Raw genomic sequence first — 26,447 nt, forward strand, 5'->3', positions numbered from 1 at the left:
ACTTGGCTACTCATATAAAAAAAAAAAATATATATATATGTATATGTATCTTGATTCTATCACGTCATATTTAAATGTGAAATGTAAAACAATAAAGCTTTCCAAAGGAAACAGACAAAAACATCTTTGTGATCCTGCAGTAGGCAAAGATTTCTTAACTAGGACACAAAAAGAAAAAAACTGATAAATTGGACTACCTTAAAATTTAAGAATTTCTGTTCATCAAAAGACACTATTAAAGAGTGAAAAGGCAACTCATAAAGTGATGTAAGACACTTGCTATACATCTGACAAAACACTCATATCTATAATATACAAAAAAGATCTTTTAAAAATCATTTTAAAAAGGAAAGATAACCTAATAGAAACACAAAAAAGGACTTGAATAGACATATCACAAAAAAGGATAGCCAAATAGCCAATAAACATATGACAAGACTTTCAATATCATTAGTCAGGAAAATGCAATTTAAAACCACAATGCAATACCATTACACATCCACGAGAAGAACTAAATTGAAAAAAGGGAACATACTAGGTGCTGGCAAGGATACAAAGCAACTAAAACTCTCATTCGATGCTGGTGGGAGTATAAATCAGTGCAGCTAGTACAGAAAACTCATTGGCAGTATCTACTATTTCAAAGGTGAATATATATATGCTCTATGATCTAGCAATTCCATTCTTTGATATATACCCAAGAGAAATGTATATATAAGCTTATCAAAAGATGTATTCTGGAATTCACTACACACCATCACCCTAAAATGAAAACTACCCCAATGCCTATCCATAGCAGAACGGATAAATAAACTGTAGTATATTCTCTCAATGAAATACTATACAGATGAAGATTTACCACAAGCAGAGATCTTCAAAAGACTGGGTTATAGGCTCAGAAATATATAAACCAGCTTTCTCTAAGGAAGACAGCATAACACATTGCTACTTTGGCATAACACATTGCTACTCTGACATGACTATAAAAGGCAATCATATAGCTTTATGGGATGGCCATGAAATCACAGTTGTGTGACAATATGTCAATTACAGAAAGAATTGTTTAGAGATTTAGAGCCTTAGGAATCCTAGATTCTATTCCTATAAAATGGACCCTGATTACTTAGAGTGGTGCTACACCAAAGTTTGATGTTTATAACCAATAGCAACAGGGGCATTCTGGTCCAGAAAGTTATACTGGGATGAGGCATTCAGAACAAACGGATTCTCTGGGTGAGTAGACAAAACCATCCAAAGCTCAGAGAGTGACTGAATAAACATGAATAAACATAAGCATGAGTAAACAGTTCTTGACTGCTAATGGACATCTAAACCTTTTCTAGTTTAGTGGCCCTCCGCTGCGGTCCTGGAAAGTAGTTGGCAAGTAGCCACTGGGGAGGTGGGAGATGAGATCTGTGATTGGACAGCATAACTGAACTCACTGCCCCTGGCAAGCCTCTTCCCCTCCCCCCGACCTTTTCTGCCTTGTAACAGGGGTGGGCTACATAAGATCCTTGGGCTATGGTGTAAAGGTGGTGAAGACAAATGGAACAATCTGTACAGGACACGGTGTTATACTTTACAGGTACTTAGAGCCCAGAGTACTTATTGTATCATACAATCAAGAAGGGAAAACGGGAGGGAAAAAAGTGCAAAAGGAATTTGGAAACAGAATGAATACTAACAAGGAAGAGGGAGAAGGATCTGTGTTGGGCTAGGGCACTATACACTTTGGGCTATGTGGGAAGGCTGCTCAAGGTTAAAGTCCTGTCACAAGCAAAGGCCTGAAGGGAGAAAAGTCACAGCACCTAATAAAGGCAGAGATGAGACAGAGATGCCATTGTGGCAGGTGAGCCAGGCCTCACACAGCAATTCAGATGAAATCATTTGCTCAGGGCCTTTGCACTTGCTGTCCTCTCCCCCATGTCCTCAGGGCTCGCTCCTTTACCACTTTCAGGGCTTTGTTCAAGTGAGGCCTGGTCTGATCACCCCTATTTAACACTGCTACCTATGCTTACTCCTCCTTGTCTCCTTTCCTTGACTTTAAATTTTCGTCCTTAGCGCTTCACACCAGCTGTCAAACCAGATTATCTACCTGTTTGTTTACTGTTTCTCTCCCTTCACTGGAATACTAGAATCAGTGATTTTTGACTGGTTTCTTAATTGCTTTTGGCACAAAGTAGGTATTCAATAAATGCTCGTTGAATTAGTGGTCATAATGCAAGATCTGGTTCTGTGATTTGTAGAGCGCTGGTATCAGCTATTCTGAACTGGATTCTAGATGAAACCTACTATGCTCTTCTCTTGGGGTGAGTTTTTCCTACATATAGTTGATCTTGTCTACACTGGGAGGGTGCTGCTAGATTTCATTCTCATGGGGTAATCACAGTTCTAGATTTGGCTGTACTCTAGTCCGCTTTTAGGCTATTTCCAGAACTGGGACAGAGGGAACACGTATATACCCTCTCTATACATGCTTTCCCCCTTCTGAAGAATAAGTCGTAAGATGACATAGGTATTTGTTCAATAATCCATCTGGGTGCAGTGTTCAGAGTACACTGGAGGACTGATCTGGGTTCTACCCCTGACTTTATAGTACCTGGCTGTGTGATTTCCATGAATTCTAGCTTCTTCAATATAAAATAAACTTGTGGATAAGATAATCTCCAAAATTTCCACCTTTGAATAACTAGCCTATGGAAAGAACGACTGGGTTTAGAGCCCAGAGATAGGAGTTCAGATGTAAAAATCGCCAATACAAGTTCTTGAATAAGAGGAAAACATTTTTCTTTTGTTCTTGAAAAACTCCCCATCATACATCAGGCAATGTGCTAGGTATTTAATGTATTCCTCATCCACAAGCTAAGCAGCACAAGGCTCAGAGAGGTTCAGTGATGTTCACACAGCAAGCAGGTGTCACACTTGGGCTTCATCTCGAGCCTGCCTGACTCCAAAGGCTGTGTATACTCTTTCCACTATGCTAGAGGTTCCCAACCTGGCTGTTTATCAGAATCAAGGAGGAACAATGTAAGTACAGATTCCTGGGCTCCACACCAGATCTACGGAATCAGAATCAATGTGGTAGGGGAGCAGGTATGACTGGGAATCCACAATTTTAAAACTTCGCAGGTCAGCCCCATGGCCAGTGAGGTGTGGGAACCCTGCACTGTATATAGTCTCTATGTGCTTTCCCTTCTGAAGAACAAGTTGTATGATGAAATAGGTACTTGTTCAATAATCCATCTGGTTGCAGTGTTCAGAGTACACTGGAGGACTACTATCTTGGGTTAAAATGATGAGTTTGTCTCCCCAGCCGAACGGTATAGTGTTACAGCTTTACTTGTGGTTTCCCCAGCATCTGCTGGTGTCTGCCAAGCAGTTCCACTCACTGTTTAATAAATAAGTAAAAGAAGCTGGATAAACATTAACCCTTCAGCATATTCTGAAGTTTCGTTGATTGCTCCTCATCTTTCCCTCTATCTAGAAATGTTTCCTTAGCATATACTATTTGCCATACACTGTGCTAAATTCTTGACAAGGGAAGAGATACAATGTTAACAAGAGAGGCTAACACTGTAAGAGAAGCTTACTGCAGAACAGGAAGAACATGCGGAGGAGGGGAATCGAGAAGACTTCCCACACATATTTCCGGAAATTACTCTAGGCTCACATAATGCTTAGTTTACAGCTGTCCCTTATAGAAAATATGTGAAGCTGTGTCTTGTATTACACTAATACTATGTGCCTGTTCCCTCCACTAGACAGGATCTTTTTTGCTAGGCAGTACATTCTAAAAGAGGGATTCTTAACTTAGAAGAGAGTGTACATAGAATATATATATGAACGACCTCCTGCCCTCCCCCCATTTATGACCTGGCACTGGAAACTGGATAAGTTCTTCAGGTAACTGATGTATGTCTGCATATTCCACTTATTTATAAATATTAATATAAACAAAAATTCTGCTCTCACACACACATGAATATAAATAGAAAACTTAAGCGTCTGGGGAGATGGAGTAGGCATACATTTCCCTATGCCTTTTGTTAAATATAACTAAAACCCCTAGACATTATATACAAAGCAAATACAAGGAGAAAGCAGACTGGTTAGGGACCCCAGGACCTGGGGAGTGACACAGTGCTGAGTTCCCTGGTTTTCTTTCTGCCTCATAGACCCAGGCCCTGGAATTGAAGAAGCTGGCAACTGGGAAGCACCAATGGGCACAGACACAAAAACCCCAACCTGCTCTCTCTAGCCAAAGGAATAGGAGAATGGGCACCCTCGCAAGACAAAAAACTCTTGGACAGCAAACGCTCTACTCCAGCCAAACACTACAGAAAATAAGGCAGCCTCCACCTGCCTTAAACTTCCACTCCTACTTGGCAGTAATGAGGTAGCATCAAAGGAGACCTAGTCAGGACTTTCACCACTGCCCAGTGGTAATGATGCCACCTCCATCCACTCCAATGTTAGTGGAGACCAAGTGGGGAGTTGGGACCGCCACACCCAGCCAGCAGTATACCTCCACCCAGCAGTACACCTCCACTCAGCAGCACTGGGGAGACCTTTTTCTTGGGTGTCAATGGAGGCTGAATGACGAACTTCTACCTCCACCTGGCAGTGATGAGATACAGATCCCCTTCTCCTACCAGAGTAGGAATGGTGTCAGAGAAAACCATCCTAAACATTAGACTAAACAGCCTAAACAGAAAGACTAAACAGCCTCAACAGATGTCTCAGAACATTATATAGAAATGTCCAGATCTCAATATAAAAATCACTCATCATTCCAGGAACCAGGAGGAACTCAGACAGAATGAAAAAAGACAATCGGTAGGCCGTGATGGCTCACACCTGTAACCCCAGCACTTTGGGAGGCTGTGGCTGGTGGATCACCTGAGGTCAGGAGTTCAAGACCAGCCTGGCCAACATGGTGAAACCCTATCTCTACTAAAAATACAGAAATTAGCCAGGTATGGTGGTGCACGCCTGTAATCCCAGCTACTTGGGAGGCTGAGGCAGGAGAATCACTTGAACTCGGAAGGCGGAGGTTGCAGTAAGCTGAGATTGCGGCATGGCACTCCAGCCTGGGCAACAAGAGCAACACTCCATCTCAAAAAAAGAAAAAAGAAAAGACAATCAACACATGTCAACACCAAGATGATAGAGACAAAGATGTTAGAATTATCTAATGAAGACATTAAAGCAGCATGATTAAAATGTATCGATAAGCAATTATGAATACACTTCAAACAAATGAAAGAACAGAAAGCCTCGACAAAGAAATAGAAGATATAAATAAACAAGTGAAAATTTTAGAACTGAAAATTTCAGTAACAAAGAAAAAGCTCAGTGGATGGGCTCAACAGCAGAATGGAGGGAAGAAAATTTCTGTGAGCTGGAAGACGGAACAAAAGAAATTACCCAATCTGAACAAAAGAGAAAAAACAGACTGAAAAATATATAAACAGAGCCTCAGGGAACCTGTGGGACCAAGAGGGCAGGCTGAAAAAGTACTCAAAGAAATAACGGCTGACAATGCCATAAAGTTGGCAAAGACATAAATCTATATATCAAGAAGCTGAGTGAACCCCAAAGAAATTTATCCCAAGACTCTTCATAATTTCATTTCTGAAAACTAGTAACAAAAAATATTGAAAGCATCCAGAGAAAAATTATACCTTGTCTACAGGGAAGAAACAATTTTTTTTTTTTTTTTTTGGGGGGGAGACAGAGTCTCATTCTGTCACCCAGGCTGGAACGCAACGGCGCCATATACATTCACTGCAACCTCCACCTGCCAGGTTTAAGCAATTCTCCTGCCTCAGTCTGGGTACCTGGAATTACAGGCGGGCACCAGCACTCCCAGCTAATTTTTGTATTTTTAGTAGAGATAAGGTTTCACCATGTTGGCCAGGCTGGTCTCAAACTCCTGGCCTCAAGTGATCCACCCACCTTAGCCTCCCAAAATGCTGGGATTACAATGTGAGCCACTCTGCCCAGAAGGGAGAAAACAATTCTAACGACAATAGACTTCTCATCAGAAACCATGTAGGCCAGAAAGAACTACACAATAATTTTTGGGTGCTGAAACAAACAAACATCAATGTAGAACCATATACCCAGCAAAAAATGTTCACCAGGAATGAAGTGGAAATCAAGACTTCTGAGAAGAAGGAAAACAAAGAGAATTTGTCACCAGTCAACTTACTGTAAAAGAATGGCTAAAGAAAGTTCTTTAAACAGAAAGAAAATAAGAAGGAAGAAAGAAAAAAAGAAGATAAGAAAAGCAATCCTGGAACATTAAGGAGGAAGAAAGGGCATGGTATACAAAAATATGTGTAAATGCAATTTATAAGGGCTTTCCTCATCCTCTTGAGTTTTCAAAACCATGTTTAACAGTTGAAGCAAAAATTGTAATGCTGTCTGACGTGGTTCTAAATGTATGCAGAGAAAATGTTTAAGACATTTATATGATAAATGGGGAAAGTAAAGAGACATAAAAGGAAATAAAGTTTCTATACTTTGCTAGGTAAAGATAAGTTATGTACACACAATGTAACACCTAGAAGGACCACTAAAAGGGCTACATACAAAGAGATATACTCAAAAACATCACAGATAAATCACACGGAATTCTAAAAAGCATTCAAGTAATCCACAGGAAGCCTAGAAAAAGAAAGCAGATAAATGAAAAAGAGAATAAACAGAAAAAAACAAAATATAGTCATCTCTCAGTATTCACCAGGGATTGGTTCCAAGACTCCCATGGATACCAAAATCAGAGGATGTTCAAGTCCCTTATAGAAAATAGTGCGGTATTTGCATATAACCATGCATATCCTCCCATATATTTTAAACCAACTCTAGATTACTTACAAAACCTAACACAATGTAAATGTTATGTGAACAGTTGTTATACTATATTGTTTTTAAATCTGTATCATTTTTATTGTTGTATTATCCTTTTTTATTTGTTTCAAATACAGTTGACCCTTGAACAATGTGGGGGTTAGGAGTGCAAACCCCCTCAAGCAGTCAAAAATCTCTATAAATTTTGAATCCCCAAAAACTTAACTATTGACAGCCTGCTGTTGACTGGAAGCCTTATCGACAACATAAACAGTTGTTTAACATAATTTTATATACTGTATGTATTATATGCTGTGTTCTTATAATAAAACAACCTAGAGAAAAGAAAATGTTATTAAGAAAATCACAGGCTGGGCCCAGTGGCTCACGCCTGCAATCCCAGCACTTTGGGGGGCTGCAGTGTGCAGATCATGTGAGGTCAGGAGTTCAAGACCAGCCTGGCCAACATGGTGAAACCCCATCTCTACAAAAATCCAAAAATTAGCCAGGCATGATGGCAGGTGCCTGTAGTCCCAGCTACTCAGGAAGTTGAGGCGGGACAATCACTTGAACCCAGGAGGCAGAGGTTGCAGTGAGCCAAGATCGCACCACTGCATTCTAGCCTGGGTAACAGAGCAAGGCTCCATCTCAAAAAAAAAAAAAAAAGAAAGAAAAGAAGATCACAATTACTATTCATTCAGTGGAAGTACATCATTACACAGGTCTTCATCCTTGTCTTCACCTTCAGTAGGCTGAGGAGGCGGCAAGCTGGCAGAAAGGAAAGAAAATCTGGATATAAATAGACCACCACAGTTCAAATCTGTGTTGTTCAAGGGTCTACTGTGTTTATAATCCACAGTTGACTGAATCCACAGAAGTGGAACCCATGAATACAGGGGTCAACTATAATTGTATTATGTATAAAAGGTCTAAATACATCAATTAAAAGACTGAGATTGTCAGAGTGGATTTAAAAACATGATCCGACTACATGCTGTCTATAAGAAACTCACTATGCAGAAAGATAGAGGCAGGTTGAAAATCAAAGGATGGAAAAAGATATTATCATGCAAATATTAATCAAAGGAAAGTAAGATTAGCTATATTAGTATCACATAAAGTAGACTTCAGAGCAAAAGAAGAAAAAAATTACCAGAGACAGAGTACAATGAATAACAGGTATATCTACTAAGAACATATTGCAATCCAAATGTATATGCTGCAAAATGTGTGAAACAAAAATGGATAAAACTAAAAAGAGAAACACATAAATTCACAAGAATAGATGGTGGTGACTTCAATACTCCTCTCTCAACAATGGATAGAATAACCAGACCAAAAATCAGCAAGGATATAGAAAAACTTACCACCACCATCATCCAACAGGATCTATGACATTTATTGAACACTCTATCCTACAACAGCAGACTACACATTCTTTTGTTGTTGTTATTTGTTTTCTTAGACAGGGTCTCACTCTATTGCTCAGGCTGCAGTGCGGTGGCTCGATGATGGCTCACTGCAGCCTCAACTTCCCGAGCTCAAGCAGTCCTCCCACCCCAGCCTTTTGAGTGTCTGGGACTCCAGGTACATGCCACTATGCCCAGCTAAATTTTGTATTTTTGTAAAGACCGAGTTTTGCCATGTTGTCCAGGCTGGTCTTGAACTCCCAGGCTCAAGGGATCCTCCTGCCTTGGCCTCCCAAATTGTTAAGATTACAGGCATGAGCTACCATGCCTGGCCTACATTCTTTTCCAGTGCTCATAGAACATATATTAAGAGAGATGATTATCCTGCCATACAACAAACCTCAACAAATTTAAAAGAGCTGAAATCATACAGAGTGACATTCCCCAGCCACAATGAAATCAAGCTTGAAATCACTTACAGAGAGACAACAGGAAAATCTCCAAATACTTGGAAACTAAACAACACGTTTCTAAATAATCCACGGAAGGGAAATTAGAAAAAAAAAGACATGGAAGTGAATGAAAATGAAAATATAACACAACAAAATCTGTGGATACAGCTATAGCCGTGCTGAGATGTAAATTAATAGTACTAAGTCATATATTAGAAAAGGGGAAAAGTCTCAAATAAAAAAGGTAAACTCCTACCACAAGAACCTAGACAAAGAAGAGCGAAATAAAGCAAGCAGAAGAAGGAAATAATAAAGAGCAGAAATTGACGAAACTGAAAACAGAAAATGACAATGAAATAAATAACTGGTTCTTTGACAAGGTCAATAAAATTGACAAACTTCTAGCAAGATTGACAAGTGAGTGAGCGAGAGAAAGAGAGAAAGAGAGAGAGAGAGAGGAGAGAGAAGAGACACTGATATTGGAAATTACCAATATCAGTAATGAAACGGGATAGTACTACAGACCCTGCAGACATCAAAAGGGTAATATGGGAATGCTATGGTTTGAATATCTGTCCCTTCCAAAACTTATGTAGAAATTTAATTCCCAATATTTTGGGAAGTGGAGTCTTTATAAGCCCTCATAAATGGATTAATGGGTTATCATGGGAACCCACAGCTTTACAAGAGGAAGAGAGACCTGAGCTACCACACTCAGCCCCCTGGCCCTGTGATATCCCGCACTGCCTTGGGACTCTGCAGAGTCCCCACCAGCAATAAGGTTTTTTACCCAATGTGGTCCCTTGACCTTGGATTTCTCAGCCTCCATAACTGTAAGAAATACATCCTTTTTCTTTATAAATTACCTAGTTTCAGGTATTCTGTTATAAGCAACAGAAAACAAAGACAGGGAATACCACAAATAGCTTTACCCATATAAATTTGACATCTTTGATGAAGTGGTTAATTCCTCAAAAAACACAACCACAATATGAAAGAGATTATTTTAGCAGCTTTATAACTTTTAAAGAAACTGAATTTGGCACTTAAAAACTCCAGAAAAAAAAGACAGAAGCGAAGGAAGGGAGGGAGGGAGGAAGAAGGAGGGAGGGATGGAGGGAAGCGGGGAGTGAAGAAGGGAATCTCCAAGCCAAGATGGTTTCATTGGAGAATTCCACTAAACATTTAACGAAGAATTCACACCAATTCTGCACATACTCTTTCAGAAAAAGAAGAAACACTTTCCAATCCATTTTATGAAGCCAGTATTATCCTGATGCCAAACCAAAGGCAATACAAAAATTTAAATAATCTATAGACCAATGTCTCTCATGAATATGGATGCAAAAATCCTAAACAAAATATTAGGAAATTCAGCAGTATGTAGAATACACACACACACACACACACACCCCACGATAAAGTGGGGTATATTTCAGAGATGAAAGACTGGCTCAATCTTTGAAAATCAATTAGAGTAGTTAATATTAACAAGCTATTAACAAGCTTAAGAAAAATCACATAATCATAACATCCTCATCTTTCAGACCTCTGTATACTGAAGCATCCTAGGACTCAGTCTCTTTTTACACCTTATTCCCTGTTACGACTCTCGCATTTTTATCTCTAGCCCAGATCTCTCTTCCTTAAATTCTAGACCCATAAACCCAACTGCCCCTTAGACATCTATACTCAGATAGGCATTTCCAAATGGACATGTCCAAATACAAACGCTTGCTCTTACTCTCCAAACCCACTCTTTTCTGTAATTCAGTAAATGGAAGCTCTATTCTTATAGTTGCTTAGGCCAAAACCCTTGGAGCTATCTGAATTCTCATATGTCTTTCACACCCCATATCCAATCTATCAGCAAATCCTGTTACCTCTTCCTCTAAAATATCCCCAGAACTGTCCCTTTCTTACCACTTCCACGGATACAACCCTGGTTTGAGTTATCCTTTCACCATTACTACAACAGCTGCCAGACTGGTTCTTCCTGCTTCTACCTTTGCACCCTTACTGTCTTATTTTCTACCTAATAGCCACAATGCTCCTTCTTTACGCAAAACTGCCCAATGGACTTCATTTCATTCAGAGTAACATCCAAGTCTACATTATTGCCTGCAAGTCCCCATGTGATGCAGTCCCTTTCTACTTTTCTGAGTTAATTTCCAGCCACCCTTCTGGTTCATATCACTCCAGCTTTATTGTCCTCTCTGCTGTTCCTCCAAAATGCCAAAAATGGTATAAACTTGGTTTTTCCTCTTCCTGGAACCATGGCATATGGCTTGTTCTCTCAAATGTCACCTTATCAATTAAGCCTTCTCTGAGAAGCATAAGTAAAAGACTACCCACCTACACATATACATTCCTTATCCTCCTTACCTTCTTGATTTTTATTGAAGTTACTTACCACTTTCTGATTTATTCTAAACTTGCATGTTTGTTTTTCTATCTTTCTCAGTAGAAAGTAAGTTCCCGAGGACATGGATTTTGTCTGTTAGCTTAGAAGAAGTGCTTTGGACATAGGTGGTGAAAAATTATTTGCTGAATGAATGAATAAACCATTGGTTCACGAATCAAGAATTTGGGATCAGATATAAGATAAACCTAAGTTGACTCCTGCCTCTGCTATTTCCTAGCTATGTCCAAGTACATAGGGTACTTAACCATGCTTTATGTTTTCTGGTCTACCAAATAGTGATTGTAATAATAATCTCAACTCCTAAGACTGATGTAAGAATTAAATTTAAAAAGTATGTAATTTGCTTAACAGACAGTGACTTGGTATAAAAGTGCTCAGCATATGACACTGTTACTTAATATGGAAAGAAGACCTAAATTTCGACACAAAAGCCCTCAGTTATGACTAGATACTCACTGTAAGATTTTAGATTATTCACCTCTTTTACACTAACTCACTTGATAAATCAGGAACTGCAGCCAAAAAGATGGCTAAGCTGCAGCCCCTTCCCTCAAATCTTAGTAAAGTGATCTTGGGTAAGTCACTTAACCTCTCTGAGCCTAATCTCTCTTAACCTCTCCTAAGCTGTCAAAAAGGGGATAATATAATACCTCATAGCTTTGTTGTGAGGATTAAATGAGTTACTGTGTGGGAACTGTGTCTAGCACATTGTAACCTCTCACTGTGTTAACTATGATTATGATTCTAGTCTGGAGGAGGGGTAAAAGTATGTAAGCAAAGAACTGCAATACAGTGCAATAAGAGCAAAAGCAGGCATCAATTAGAAGAACGTCTCCTAAACTAGAGTCTGCCCACAACTAGGAAGTTATACCACGATCATGAAATTTTAAAACTCTCCTATGTCTATAACTTAACTCCCTACCATCACCCCCATGGCAATAAGAAAGACATTTCTCTGCTGCTTTGATAACTGGGATTTAAACACTTAAAAAAAAAAAAAAGGGTCAAGGTTTAGAGTCTCAGACAGTGTTTTGTTTTGTTTCAGACAAGAGTCTTGCTCCCTTGCCCAGGCTGGAGTACAGTGGCACGACCACAGCTCACTGTAAGCTCTAACTCCTGGGCTCAAGGGATCCTCTCGCGTAGCTGGAACTACAGGTGAGCGTCACCATGCCTGGCTAATTTTCGCTATGTTACCCAGGATGGTCTTGAACTCCAGTACTAAAGCTATCCTCTCGCCTCGGCCTCCCAAAGGGTTGGGATTACAAGCAAGAGCCATTGCGCCAGGCCTCAAATAGCGTGTCTTAACATGAGGTAAGCAGACACATTGGGAAGGGTAAGTTAGTTCCCTCCACCTTTTCCCTAAAGTTAACACCTCACTTAAGTTCGAAAAAGTCAACTGGACCCCCCGAAGGCAAAAGCAGCATGTAATAACACCCTGACAACCCACTTAAGAGCTGAGAGCCCAAATGTGTTTATGACGGAGCTGTTAAAGACTAAAAGGTCAGAATCGGACATTAAAGGGTGCTCCGGAAGGCTGAGTAGGAGCTCACCAGGTGAGAAAGGGGATGTCACTTTCGGAGAGAGAAGGAGCGCCTGGGCCTGGAGGCGTGAAAAGGGCACGTGGTTGGCTTGGAAGAATCAAAACTAAGTGTTTTTGGGGACAGCCAGAGAGCCGAACACAAGGAGGAAAGGTGCGGCCTGGGGCCCGCCAGATTAGAAAGGAAACCCCCCTCCCATACCCAGATCATGATCTCTCAGCCTCAATGTCCCCTCAGGATACCCCTCTACGGGGTCCCAGGTGTTGGGCTCCCTCTGGTTCCCGCCACTCTTCCCTTACCTCGTCTTCCAGCCTTTCCCTCACTCTCCCGCCTCCTCTGCCTTGCCGGAAGTGACGCGCTAAGTAGCGCGCCGTACCGCGCCAGAAAGGTTCCGAGGGAGCGGGAAAAAGGGTTCCGGCGAGATCCACTGCGCCGGCGTGCGGGCTTGAGCGGTCAAAGCCCTTTCCGGGGGCCCGGGGAACTACGTTCCTTCCCTCGCTCTGTCTTCTTCGAAGTGGTCTGCGCGAGGTTCAGACGGGCCGTCGCCTTCAAAGGGACGGTTTTCTAGAGCTCCGACGCCTCTCGGTGCCCAACTGCTTTGGCCTTTGCCCTTTGACCCCGCTCTCGCGGTAGGGTGAGAGGTCGGGTGGCCATCTTGTGGCGGCGGCGCGGGCGGCTGTTACTGCGGAGACCCATCCCCTCCCCCTCCTTGCACCCCTGGCCGTCTGTCAGTCGGTAAAAAGTCCCGCAGCCTGTCAGGTGAGGCCCCGGCCTCGTGCCGTCGCTCTTCCCGCCGCACTGGGCGGCCCAGGCCGCTCCCTGCCGGGCGTCACTGCCGCCACCATGTCCTCCTTCTCTGAGTCGGCGCTGGAGAAGAAGCTCTCGGAGCTGAGCAACTCTCAGCAGAGCGTGCAGACCCTGTCCCTTTGGCTCATCCACCACCGCAAGCACGCGGGACCCATCGTCTCCGTGTGGCACCGCGAGCTCCGCAAAGGTAAACACCAACTCCCCACCCCTTGGACGGTCCCCGGGTTGTCCTCTCGCCCACCCACACCTTAGGCCCTTCTAAGCCTCTTCATTGAGACTTGCTTTCCAGGCCTGATCGAGCTTCTGAGATGGGAGACAAGGTTAGCCCCATTTCTCGAAGAAGGAAACTGAGGCCCGGGAAGGTTTAAGGTACTTGTCTGAGGTTCCACGGACTGGGACTCAGGTGTCCAGACTTAGAGTTCATCAAGGCATTTTCCCTTCAGTTTCCGCCTGACATTTGTGGCTGTTATTATCTCGGCTGCATTCAGCGCTGCACTGGCCCTAGCATGTCAGGCCCAGTGCTGGGTATTTGGAGTAAAAGCCAGTGGGCTCCGGAGATAGACTCCGCAGATAGGGTGCTGGCTGGCTCAGCGACTTGCCAGCTGAATAATATTGGGAGAGTTTCTTCATCTCCCTGTGTCTCTGTTTTCTCATCTGTAAGAGGGAGGCAAGGACTGCTACCCCTTACAAAGCCTTTACTCCATACCAGTCACTATCCTAAGACCTTTGTATATATATCCTCACACTCAGTCCTTGGAACAGCCCTGTGAAGCAGATCGTCTCTCACGTCTTAGGTTAAGGAGCCACCCCACCCAGACCTTACCTCTCCTCTCCTCTCCTCTCATGCAGCTGTCATTGATTTCAGGGCCTGCTCAGGTTCTGACAGACATTCATTGAACTCAGTCTGTTATGTGCCAGGCACTGGCTTGGACACTTATAGCGTGTTGTCTCTGCCAACTGCCTAGAATTTAAGTCTGACTTTGCCGCCTTACTGACCCCAGCAACTTAACCTGTCTGTCCCTTCATTTTCTTATCTACAAAATGGATAACTGGTACTTAACTATGTCTTTATCACATGCGAAGTGCAGTACTGATATCTTTACATACATTGCCATTAAACAAAAATTATTGAAGCCCTATGAAGTAGGAACTTTGCAGAAGAGGAAAAATTGAGACTCATCTCGTGGTGAGAAGTAAACAGGATAATCCAAATGAACATTTAGCACGGGGTCAGGCACACTGTAGGCATTCAACAGATTATGGTGAGATGAGACTATTGATTACTCACTGTGAGGCATGGTCTTTGCCTTCAAGTTGCATACAGTCTGGTGGGGAAAGATGGGCACCTGCACTCCCTGATGAGTTTCATAATGGAAGACTGAAGAAATGAAGCTCAGAGCTGCTCCGGACACCCTATATGTGGTAGGCCTTTATAGCAAAGGAAGTGGCTTTACAAGTATTCTCTACTATCGGTGAGTTGAGGACACCACAAATGTCCTGCTCTACAGGCGAGGAAACTGAAGTGGCTAAGTGGTATTTTCAAGGGTTTTGGACTGATGAGGCTCAGACTACATCAGGCTGGCAGACACCAAAATCCGTGATTTTTTTTAGGAGACCCAGTTCTAGCCCTTTAGCAGGGACCCTCCAAATATTGCATACTGTACTAAGATAGGGATCCCCGCAGCCTTTTGGGCAGTTGCGGGGAGAGGTAGAGCCTGGAGTTTATGGGACTTTCTTCATGTACCCCACTGTGCCATTCAGAAATTATTTGTAGAGTCTGCTGAGATGTGAATTGCCACTGTACAGAATTCTATTGGGTGGGACCTCAAAAGGCAGTTAAAGTCCATCTCAAGTGGATATACGGGGTCTCGCTCTGTTGCCCATGCTGGAGTGCAGTGGCACAATCTCGGCTCGCTGCGAGCTCCGCTTCCTGGGTTCACACCGTTCTCCTGCCTCAGCCTTCCGAGTAGCTGGGACTATAGGCACCCGCCACCACTCCCGGCTAATTTTTTCTATTTTTAGTAGACAGGGGTTTCACCGTGTTAGCCAGGATGGTCTTCATCTCCTGACCTCGTGATCCTCCCGCCTGGGCCTCACAAAGTGCTGGTATTACAGGGGTGAGCCACCGCGCCCAGCCAGGTGTCACTTCTTTTGTGACTCTTTCTTGATTCCTCACCTCACGCTAGTTGAGTTACTGAAAAAAAGCAAATTAGAGAGTACATTTGTGTATGAAGCTCCGTTATCCCTAATCTTATATGGTAGAGCCTTATGTTGCAAGTAGGCCAGCATTATTATCCTCATTTTATAGATGAGACGATAAAGGTATAGAGAGATTAAGTGCCTTGTCCAGAGACATATAGCTAGGACATGAGCCCAGGGCTGCCTGATGCCAAAATGTGTTCTTTTTCAAGTACTCAGTGCCTCAGTGCATTTAATAAGTGAAGGTGGTCACCTGACTCCAACCAAACTGTAGTGCTTTCATTTATTAGAATTAATGAGTGCCTTCCACCCCGTCATACCAGTTTAGCATTTGATTTGTTCCTAATAGCTGTTCATTTGAACTGGTTACATCTTTGTCATTAGATTATGTTTTGAGGAAGAAACTAGACCTTCTTGTTTATTTGTAACACCACAAGATAATAGCATGGTGCCTGTTACATAGTTTAAAAATAGGAATTAAGCCGGGTGGTGGCTCACGCCTATAATCCCAGCACTTTGGGAGGCCGAGGCGGGCAGATCACAAGGTCGGGAGATCGAGACCACAGTGAAACCCAGTCTCTACTAAAAATACAAAAAATTAGCCGGGCACGGTGGCGGGCGCCTGTAGTCCCAGCTACTTGGGAGGCTGAGGCAGGAGAATGGCAGGAACCTGGGAGGCAGAGCTTGCAGTGAGCCGAGATTGTGCCACTGCACTCCAGCCAGGGCGACGGAGCAAGACTCCGTCTCAAAAAAAATAAAAATAGGAATTAAATCATGGTCTCTGATAGAATATTCATGGTTGAGTAAAGGATCTAAACAGCGCTATCCAATACAACTTTCTATGATAACAGCGTAAAGGATCTAAACAGCGCTATCTAATACAATCTTCTGTGATAATAGCAACGTTTTCTATCTGTGCCATTCAACAGGTAGCCACTTGGCATATGTGGCTAAAATGTGTGACTAAGGGACTAAAGGTCTAAGTAGATAGAATTGAAAATTTAGTTACCAATTTTTTTTTTTTTTTTGAGACGGAGTCTCAATCTGTCGCCCAGGCTGGAGTGCAGTGGCCGGATCTCAGCTCACTGCAAGCTCCGCCTCCCAAGCTCACGCCATTCTCCTGCCTCAGCCTCCCGTGTAGCTGGGACTACAGGCGCCCGCCACCCCGCCTGGCTAGTTTTTTGTATTTTTTTAGTAGAGACGGGATTTCACCATGTTAGCCAGGCTGGTCTCGATCTCCTGACCTCGTGATCCACCCGTCTTGGCCTCCCAGAGTGCTGGGATTACAGGCTTGAGCCACCGCGCCCGGCCACCAATTTTTACCGGCTACAATTCCAGTAGCCACACGTGGCTAGTGGCTAACTTACTGGACAGTGCAGAGTTAAAAAAAGATGCTCTTCCAAGCATCAAGACCTAGCTTCCAAATATCCAGGCTGCTTTCTTGAACTGAAAATGCCCCCACACTAAAGGAAAAGGATTCTGTGCCCTAATGTTCAGATTGATTATCCCTGTAGGTTCTATCTAGGGTGAAGTCATTTTTCCTAGCTGAGATGCTCACAGACTGTCTCTGAGTTGCCTTCAAAATATATGAGATTTACAAAAATTAACTTTTTTTCTTGCTTAAATACTTCTATTCCTGATGTGTTATCTTTCCATTTTCTAGGAATAATTCTTAATTTATCCCACTTGAGCTCTGTTCTAAGTAGAATGTCTCTCCTTCTTTATGGATTAGTTTTGGTGTAAAGTGCTCCTAAATGAGTATTTTTAATGGTGTTTTGTATCTTGGCCTGAGTGTAGGTAAATGGGCTTTTATCCCAGAATTACTTTAAGACTTTCTCTAGATGCCAAAACCAGCCAACAAGTAAAAAGTTTTGATTAACCAGTTGTTTAAATTTTACTCAACAACTAGTTTGACCAGTTTGGAGTGGGCATGGGTAGTGGGTGAAAGGACCTGTTTCTGTCATCTAGGAAAGACATCTGAACAAGTGATTGTCCTCCATGATTGGAATGGAGGGTGTGCGTGTTGTGTGTATTGTGACTGTGTGCTCAGGAGCTCTAGGGTTTTGTCATACCACTTTGACACACATGGTGCTTATGTTGACTGTTGAGGATGTTGAATATGGAGGGATACAGTTTATCCTAAATAAATCCCCATTGTTAAGTTCTAGGGTGATGAAAATTAATTGGCATTTTAAACAGTGAAAACCTTGACTCTCAAGGCCCTTAGATACCTTGTTTGTCTACTGAAAAGTGTATCAGGTCTTGAATGTCCGCATTGACATTTTACAATATGGATTCTAGGTTTTTTAACATAAAATGTATGGAATTTTAAAGCTCCACTTAATGAAGTTTGCTTTGTTGAAGTTCTGTTTTGCTTTTGAATCTGCTAACTTGCATGGGATTACAAGTGTGGTAGTTTCACTTACATCAACTTTGCCGAGCAAGGTTTGCTTTAGCAAAAAAGCGTGTTTTGCCATAATCATATCATACCTTTGTAGCAACAGTAGGTATTGTAACTACTGACACTTTCGTTCTGCTTTTTAATAATAATTAGAACAGTTGAAGAAAGTGCCGGGTTCCTAGTATTCTTATCAGTTGGCCTTCTAAATTAGGCTATTACCAAAAGGTTAAAACAATTCAGGGTATCCATATTTAATTTTATGAGCATATAAGACATCAGTTTCATCAGTTTGAACTGTAATATGCCTTTAAAAATCTTGTTTTTAACTTGGGTTATTCTCCTGTAGCTACTTTTTTTTTTTTTTGAGATGGAGTCTCTTACTCTGTCGCTCAGGTGTACAGTGGTGCGATCTCGGCTCACTGCAATCTCCACCTCCCGGGTTCAAGTGATTTGTCCAGCTCAGCCTCCCGAGTTGCTGGGTTTACAGGCACCTGGCACTACGCCCAGCTGATTTTTGTTTTTTTTTTTTTTTTTTTTTTTTTAACGGAGTCTCACTCTGTCGTCCAGGCTGGAGTGCAGTGGCGTGATCTCGGCTCACTGCAAGCTCTGCCTCCCAGGTTCATGCCATTCTTGTGCCTCAGCCTCCTGAGTAGCTGGGACTACAGGTGCTCGCCACTATGCCTGGCCAATTTTTTGTATTTTTAGTAGAGACAAGGTTTCACTGTGTTAGCTAGGATGGTCTCGATCTTCTGACCTCAGGTGATCCACCTGCCTCGGCCTCCCAAAGTGCTGGAATTACAGGCGTGAACCACTGTGCCCAGCCTCCTTTAGCTACGTTTTAAAATGTCAGATCTTATGCCTGCTATGTCAGACATATACATGATTTGTACATTTCAAAAACTGGTTTCAGAGAGAAATAGAGCAAGGACTACTCAGGTGTGTTAAGATTAATAAAGAGCTTGTGTTTTTCAGGTACTTTAGCACTGGAGAAAACTCTGTGTTTTGAAACATCTAATTATGTTCTTATTTATTTCTTTTAAAAGAAAACTGGGACCAAAAATCGTAGTGATGTAACTTTATAGTTGAGAAATTATGTGCATAGAAGCCAGGAAATTCAGTAATGTTCCCCAAAACAACTGTAACTCAGACGTATTGCATGAGGTTTTTATGCTTTAATATATGATACATATAGAGTAATAGCGAATAACCACATTTCATATAAATAAGAGAGAATTATGGTTTCTGTGAAAGCCCTAATTTTGCATATCTAGATTTCACATGTGTGTAAATTTTCAGTAAGAATGTAGTGTTGATGTATACTTGTATTTGAGCTAATATCTATTGGTGCACCTAGAGATTCTTCTGTATTGATTATGGTTGTTTTTGGAGTATCAGAGAAATTCTTAGTTTAGGAGCAAAATTACAAGAAACTTTTTTTTTTTTTTTTGAGATGGAGTTTCGCTCTTGTTGCCCAGGCTGACGTGCAATGGCATGATATAGGCTCACCACAACCTCTACCACCTAGATTCAAGCGATTCTCCTGCCTCAGCCTCCTGAGTAGCTGGGATTACAGGCATGCGCCACCATGCCAGGCAAATTTTGTATTTTTAGTAGAGACGGGGTTTCTCCATGTTGGTCAGACTGGTCTCGAACTCCTGACCTCAGGTGATCCATCCACCTCGACCTCCAAAAGTGCTGAGATGACAGGCATGAGCCATCATGCCTGGTGAAACCATTTTAAAATTGAAACCTAACTCGGTCTTTTTTTTTTTTTTTTTTGAGACAGAGTCTTGCTCTGTTATCCACGCTGGAGTGCAGTGGTACAATCTCGGCTCACTGCAACCTCCACCTCCTGGATTCAAGCGATTCTCCTGCCTCAGCCTCCAGAGTAGCTAGGACTACAGGCGCCCACCACCACACCCAGCTAATTTTTGTATGTTTAGTAGAGGTAGGGTTTCACCATATTGGCCAGGCTGGTCTGAAACTCCTGACCTCAAACGATCCACCCACCTTGTCCTCCCAAAGTGCTGAGATTACAGGCATGAGCCACCACGTCTGGCCAACTCAGTCTTTCATTCTGGAATATTTGATAATTAAAAGTGAGTTAGAAATTGCTCATTTTTGCAGTAAATAAAAGCCTTAGTTTTAACATTAGTATTGACTGCTTATCCTTTAGGAATTCTCTTTGGATTATCTTAATTTTTACTATCAATTAATTACCCTGGTTTAAACAACACAGAAATGAAGATTGCCCATTGGTTTTCTTTTTCTTTTCCAAAACGGTATTCCCAAACCTATTCCTTAGGTTGTCTTTTTAAACATATCTACTTGACCCCCCCCAGGTAGAAAATACTTGTCTTAAATGTTTTTTTTTAGGAGCAGCCCAGCAAAAGAATTGTGAATTGAGAATTTCTTTGGTATAAGTTAAATTCTTTTCTTTTCTTTTTTTCAGCCAAATCAAATAGAAAGCTTACTTTTCTGTATTTAGCAAATGATGTCATCCAGAACAGTAAAAGGAAAGGACCTGAATTCACTAGAGAATTTGAATCTGTCCTTGTGGATGCTTTTTCTCATGTTGCCAGGTATGTTGTCTGTTTTTGGATTTGTTTTTAAATTCGTTACCTTTTCCACTTTTTTGTTCTTTTTTTTTCTGTGATAGCCTTTGTAAATTGACAACTTCCTACTTTACAGAGAGTTGTGGAGGCCAAATTGTGGTTTTATGTTTTGTTGAGCCCTCAAGAACTACCGAGACATGTAAACACTCTGATACATTTAAGAGATTCAGCCTGGCATATCTTTTCTTCTAGATATATTCATTTTCATTTTTTGAATTTATTTCTTGGTTATGATATTTTCCTTGGTTTGGTTGAGTTGTCTCATTAGCTTATGATTAAAAAACAAAGCTAACTAGTAAGGGAACCTTTTAGTAATGTAATAGTAAGTGGTTAATTGCCAAATGCCTTCCTTTTTATTTCCTTCTGGATTTCTAGATGTCTAGTTTACTAAAAATAGTAGTCATTACTGTAACTGCAATAATAGTAATTATTAGTGTGAAAAGTAGGTGTTTGATCTGGCTATATTGTATTAAGCCTGATGCTATTGTGTTTTGTGGTGGAGAGGAGTGGCACACACATAACTAATACCATAGAAAGCATACATTGGATTAAAAGTCTTATAAATTACTTCATGTGAAAACAAAAGCTTTCTGTAGGCTCAAATTAGGTGCCCAAGAAAAGCAAAGAAAAACTATCATTCATTAGAATATTATGTTTATAGGTAAATATATAAACAGATATTTGCAAAAGTAATTGGGAAACATGAATGGGGAGACTAGTAGGTTAAACATAATTGTTATTAGGTCTAAAATATAGTGAAAGGCCTTAAATGAGAAATGAAGTCCTGCTTTCCTTGCAGGATTTGAAAAGTTTGAAGGAATAAAATTAGAAATCCAAGAGAAAGAAATGACACCTAGCTTTGTAGAGATGAAAAAGATGGTTTTTGTTGGTCAGCTACATAACTGGATCACCTTTTGATCAGCATGGACACTGAAGTAGCAAAATGTGTTATTAACTTGAAAAAAATACTGCATCTTCATAACAGAATAAGCTTAGAACAGACTATTGGAGGAGCTATCTGAAATAGACAGATTTTCTTGCTTTGATGAGATTTAATTCACAGTTTCTTAGAAATTGATGGTAGCTCTGCCTCAGACACTATGTGAGTGACCTGGGATGTGTTACTTAACTTTTGAACCCAGATTTCCTAACTGGCTAACGGAGGAGGATACCACTTATCTCCTAAGAGTTGTTGGGAGGGTAAAGACGGACAATATGTTTAAAAGTATGTAGTACAATGCCTGTTCCACATTCTTTGCTCATTCATTAGATCATATGTTTTTTCCTATATTCCAGGCACCTAGTAAAGTGTCTGGCACAGAGCTGCTTAGTTATGTAGCTTGAAGGAATACCATTTATATAGCCTCCACGTAAATGGTGTCCCAGGAGCTGGGCAGCAGTATGGTCTGCCCTGACACAGAGTAGGCGTTCAGTAAATACTTGTTAAATGAGTTAATTAATGTTAACTCATTATGGAAGAGGTTTGGTCTAGGGAATTGGCTAGAATGATTTCTTGTAGGGATAGTAAACATAACAATTTTATTTATAAATTTCAGCCTGGGCAGCATAGTAAGACCCTGTGTCTACAAAAAACTTTTTAAAAATTAGCCAGGCGTGGTGGTATGCACCTGTAGTCCTAGCTACTTGGGAGGCTAAGGCAGGAGGATTGCTTGAGTCCAGGAGTTCAAAGCTGTAGTAAGCTATAATTACACCACTGCACTCCAGGTTTGGTAACAGAGCAAGACCCTGTCTCTAAATTACAAACAGACAAACAAGCAATCTGTAATCTTTAGCTGTCCTGAAACCAAAAAGTAAATAGAAGGGGGTGGAAAAGGGGGTGGGCAATACCAGGGTTAAAAATTCCTTTTCACTTGGGAACACCTTAAAAACTAGCCAGGTTTTAGATGTCTTGGCAGATTCAGTGGCAGTGCGGGGAAGATAAACCTGGTCCTTCTCAATAAAAGAGCCCAAATTCCTTTCTGTTTGCTTTCTCCTGGTTCTTTTAAGATCCTGCTTGGATATTATATTCAGGATACCCATGTTTCCAGTCTCCTTTCTTATACCCCATTATTAGGACAGGAAGTCCAACATCTCTGCTTCAACCGTGATGCAGCTTGTCCACAGTAGGAGTCGCCTATTTAACAAGTACTTTCTGTATGCTTTTTTTGTGGCCAGTTGATGAACAAAGATAGTTGACCTGTTACTATTGACTAAATTGATGAGGGATATCTTTGTGATAAATGATACCTCCATCCCCAACAAACAGTAAAAGAACTCCCAAGTCCGAGAAAGCTGCCAAGTTCATAGGGTAGATTTGATTTGAATAGCAGATTAATTAACCAGACTGCAAACTTTTTTTCATACAAGTGCCTTGTTTTCTTCCCAGTGAGGAGACAGCTGTCCATGTCATTTTTCATTCAATATGTATTGGAGTGCCTTCTATATGCCAAGCACAGATCCAGACACTGGGGGAGCAGCAATGAACAAGGCAGGCGAAGACAAGTAAATGAGCAAGATACTTTCAGAGCAGGATAATACAGACATAGTAAAATGGAGTGATGTTCTAGAATAGGATCTCTCGCTGGCAGTGTGGTTCAGGAAGTCCCCTAAGGAAATGACATTTGAGGTAATCGTGCAAAGCAGGAGCAGCTATTAAGAAAAACTTAAGGCAGAAATAATCTTGGCCTGCTATGAGAAACAGAATGAAGGCTGGTGTGGTTAGAACATAGTGTGCAAAGGAAAAGTGGCATCCAGATGAGGTCTGAGAGGTGGACATGCACCAGTCACGTACACCCTGTAAGACTTGGGAGTTAGGATTTTTTTCTGATGGGATGTCATTGAAGAGTTTTAAGCAGGGGAATGATATATTCCAACATACATTTTTAAAAGATCCCTCTTTAAAAGTGGCTTAGTGTGGAGGGATGGATTGTAAAGGCCAAGGGAGGGGCAGGGATGTGAGTTTGGAGGATATTGCTGTGGTGCAGGCTAGAGGTGACATTGGCTAGGACCCAGAAGCAATGGGAAGATACTAATAGCTTCTATTTATTGAATGCTTCATTCGTGGGAGGATCCCCACCTCTCCAGTGTGAAACTGATAGGATTTATAGGTGTTGAGTGGGAGCTAGTAGTGAAAAGAGAAATCGAAGACGATTTCTAGCTTTTGACATAAGTGAATGACTGATGGTGCCCTTTACTGAAGTGAAGATTGGGGGAAAGATTTGGTGGAGGAAATCATGAGTTTTGTTTTGGCCAGGCCGAGTGTGAGATGGCTAGTGAATATTCCAAGGAGTGATACCAGATAGGTAGGTGGATAAAATAGTCTGAAGCTCAGTAGAGAATTGATTTCTGGAGACATAAATTTGGGAGTTACCCACATGATGTTTATTTATTGTCATGGGCCCCAAGACCACTCTCAGGTTTGGTGATTCCCTAGAAGGTCTCACAGGACTCATCATGTGGTCATAGTCATGGCAGTGATTCATTACAGCTATAGGATCCAAAGCAGCAGCAGCAGCGGGTGATGTGCATGCAGTGCCTGCAGCAGACTGGAGCACTCTAGGTGTAAGCTTCTGAGTCCCCTCTTAGTGCGATTACACAAATACACTTAATTCCTCCAGCACTGAGTTGTGATGTGTATGACGTGTAACCTACCAAGAAAGCTCATTAAAGACTCCGTGCCCAGAGTTTTTGTCGGATTGGTCGTGTAGACACCCTCTGCCAAAATTCTAGGCTCCCAGAAATAAATCAGGTGTTCATTAAGAACTGTATTGCTTGCACAAACAATTTAGGCCCAGTAAACCACCCTTACCAGTTAGGAAATGGTAGGGACACTCTGAAATCCCAAGTTCCCAGACGCTAGCCAAGCACTTCCCTAAGGGTGGCAGTCTGACCTTCTGTGTTAACTCTTTTCTGAACCATCTTTACATGAGGTACTGTTGGAAGTGTAGGGAATACTTAGAATTCCTGCCCTTAGTAGGCCTAACGTAGGCCTGCTGTGCATGGGATAAGACAGAGTTGTACAAATTACTGTGGTTGTACCGAAAAAGTGCCATAGAACTGTAGAGGAAGAAAAGGCCCCCAAGGCTGGCTTAGCAGGGCCTCAGGTGTCCAGCTGACACGTCAAGCAGCAATTCTGTTTGTGTGTGTCATACACATTTTTCACTCTCAAAGGTCAGTTTTGCTATCTATATTGAAAAATGAAGGGATTGAATTTGTAATTAATCAGAATTAAAATACTAAGTGTTCAATGTAATATTAAGTTGTGTATGTAATTATTTGCCATCTTCCACTTTATTCATAGATTGATGGCAAAGATGGTTTAGTCTTTTTTTCTATTTAAAGATTTCTCAGTTTAGATTGGAGTTATTGTATACTGTATACAGTATACTGAAAATACTGCTCTTTCTGTTATAAAATGGCTTTATTACCTTGGTTGTGGATGATTCCAGATGCCAAAGTGACTTCCATTTCACTGGAGCTACTTCCTTCAAAACCTAATCAGTGGAAAGATTTCTTGAATATTTTATTTATAACTTTGAAACTTATCTAGCAAAACCTTGATTTGCCACAATGCTCAAGGAAATATCTGTCCTGGTTAGTTACATTCACTAATTAAACTGGGACCCCCCTTTTGGCCTTCAGTAGTAAAAGCCTTTTGAAACTGTTTTGCGGTTATGACAGGTTTGAACATCATTTTCCATTGTGCCTGAAACTGTACACAAAACCAGTCTTAGCCTGAATGGAGTCCCAAGTATCCCCAGGAATGGTGGATGGTGTGTGTGTATTGTGATACCCACCTATTTTTTAACTAAATCCTTGATAAGAATTTATTCTCATGATAATGGTTTCTCCTTGTTTTAAGTGAATAGAGAATCTGCAGCAAACAGATTTTATGTTAAAAGTACCAGCTAGTTCGTTAACTAAGTTCTGATTAGTTGCAATTTGGTTTTATTAATTATAATGACTTTATTTTTATAAGCTATACATTTGATCACATCAGGGACCTCCCATTGCCTGCAGGCCACATGCTTTAATATGGCATTGGCATTCAGGGCTTCCAGATTCTTCTGCCATTTCCCCACATTCCCCCATATACTTCAGCTACCTGAATTACTCCTTTCCCTTTGCCTTGTTCGATTTTGGCGGTTCCATTTGAAGAAGAGATAGCGTGAACAAAGGCACATGCACATGAGAGAACAAATTCTGAGTAGCAAATACATACGGGTGGCTGTTGCTGGAATGCTAAGTTCCAGGTCGGATAGGGAAAGGAGACTAAACAGGTCTCAGGGGTTGCTGAGTTGAGCCCTAGAGGTCAGGACCCAGGTCTTCTTATTCTTTGTATTCTGTAAACCTTCAATGATGGAGCCAAGGAGTGCTTAGTTGATTTCTGAGGTGACCTTGATACAGTAAGATGATTGTTGAAAGTTGAGTAACTGTATAACTTACTGAAACCCATATACATTTTTTTGAAAAAGATTACAATTTAACATATATTTATTGTGCTTGTTCAAGGGCATATAGCAATGGGAGAGAATGACAAATCTCCACCCCTGTGGAAATTACATTCAAATGGAAAGCATGTAAACAAAAAGTAAACTATTGAATATACAGCATACCAGAAAAGTTGTATGGAAAAAAATTGAGTAGGGACAGGGAGTGTCATTTTCAACGTGGAGATTAGGGAATGACATGCTGAAGGTGGTGTGACTAAACATACGCCTGAAGGAGTAGAGGGATTGAACTTTGT

At 41.4% G+C, this 26,447-nt stretch overlaps 2 protein-coding genes across 3 annotated transcripts in view; one reads left to right on the forward strand and one right to left on the reverse strand.

Annotated features, from left to right (window-relative positions):
* Positions 1-13,043, reverse strand: part of TTI1 (TELO2 interacting protein 1) — a 50,734-nt gene extending 37,691 nt beyond the window's left edge. The window contains exon 1 of the mRNA XM_023227891.2: positions 12,979-13,043. The gene's annotated coding sequence lies outside the window, so the exon portion shown is untranslated. The remainder of the gene's footprint in view (positions 1-12,978) is intronic.
* The window catches only part of RPRD1B (regulation of nuclear pre-mRNA domain containing 1B), a 65,613-nt gene continuing 52,208 nt past the window's right edge, over positions 13,043-26,447 (forward strand). For both annotated transcript variants that reach the window (XM_023227892.1, XM_023227893.1), the window contains exons 1-2: positions 13,043-13,673; positions 20,539-20,668. In XM_023227892.1, coding sequence (XP_023083660.1) covers positions 13,523-13,673; positions 20,539-20,668 — 281 coding nt within the window. In that variant the 5' untranslated portion in view covers positions 13,043-13,522. The remainder of the gene's footprint in view (positions 13,674-20,538; positions 20,669-26,447) is intronic.

Source organism: Piliocolobus tephrosceles, chromosome 20, assembly GCF_002776525.5.
Source record: "Piliocolobus tephrosceles isolate RC106 chromosome 20, ASM277652v3, whole genome shotgun sequence".
Taxonomy (NCBI): Eukaryota; Metazoa; Chordata; class Mammalia; order Primates; family Cercopithecidae; genus Piliocolobus; species Piliocolobus tephrosceles.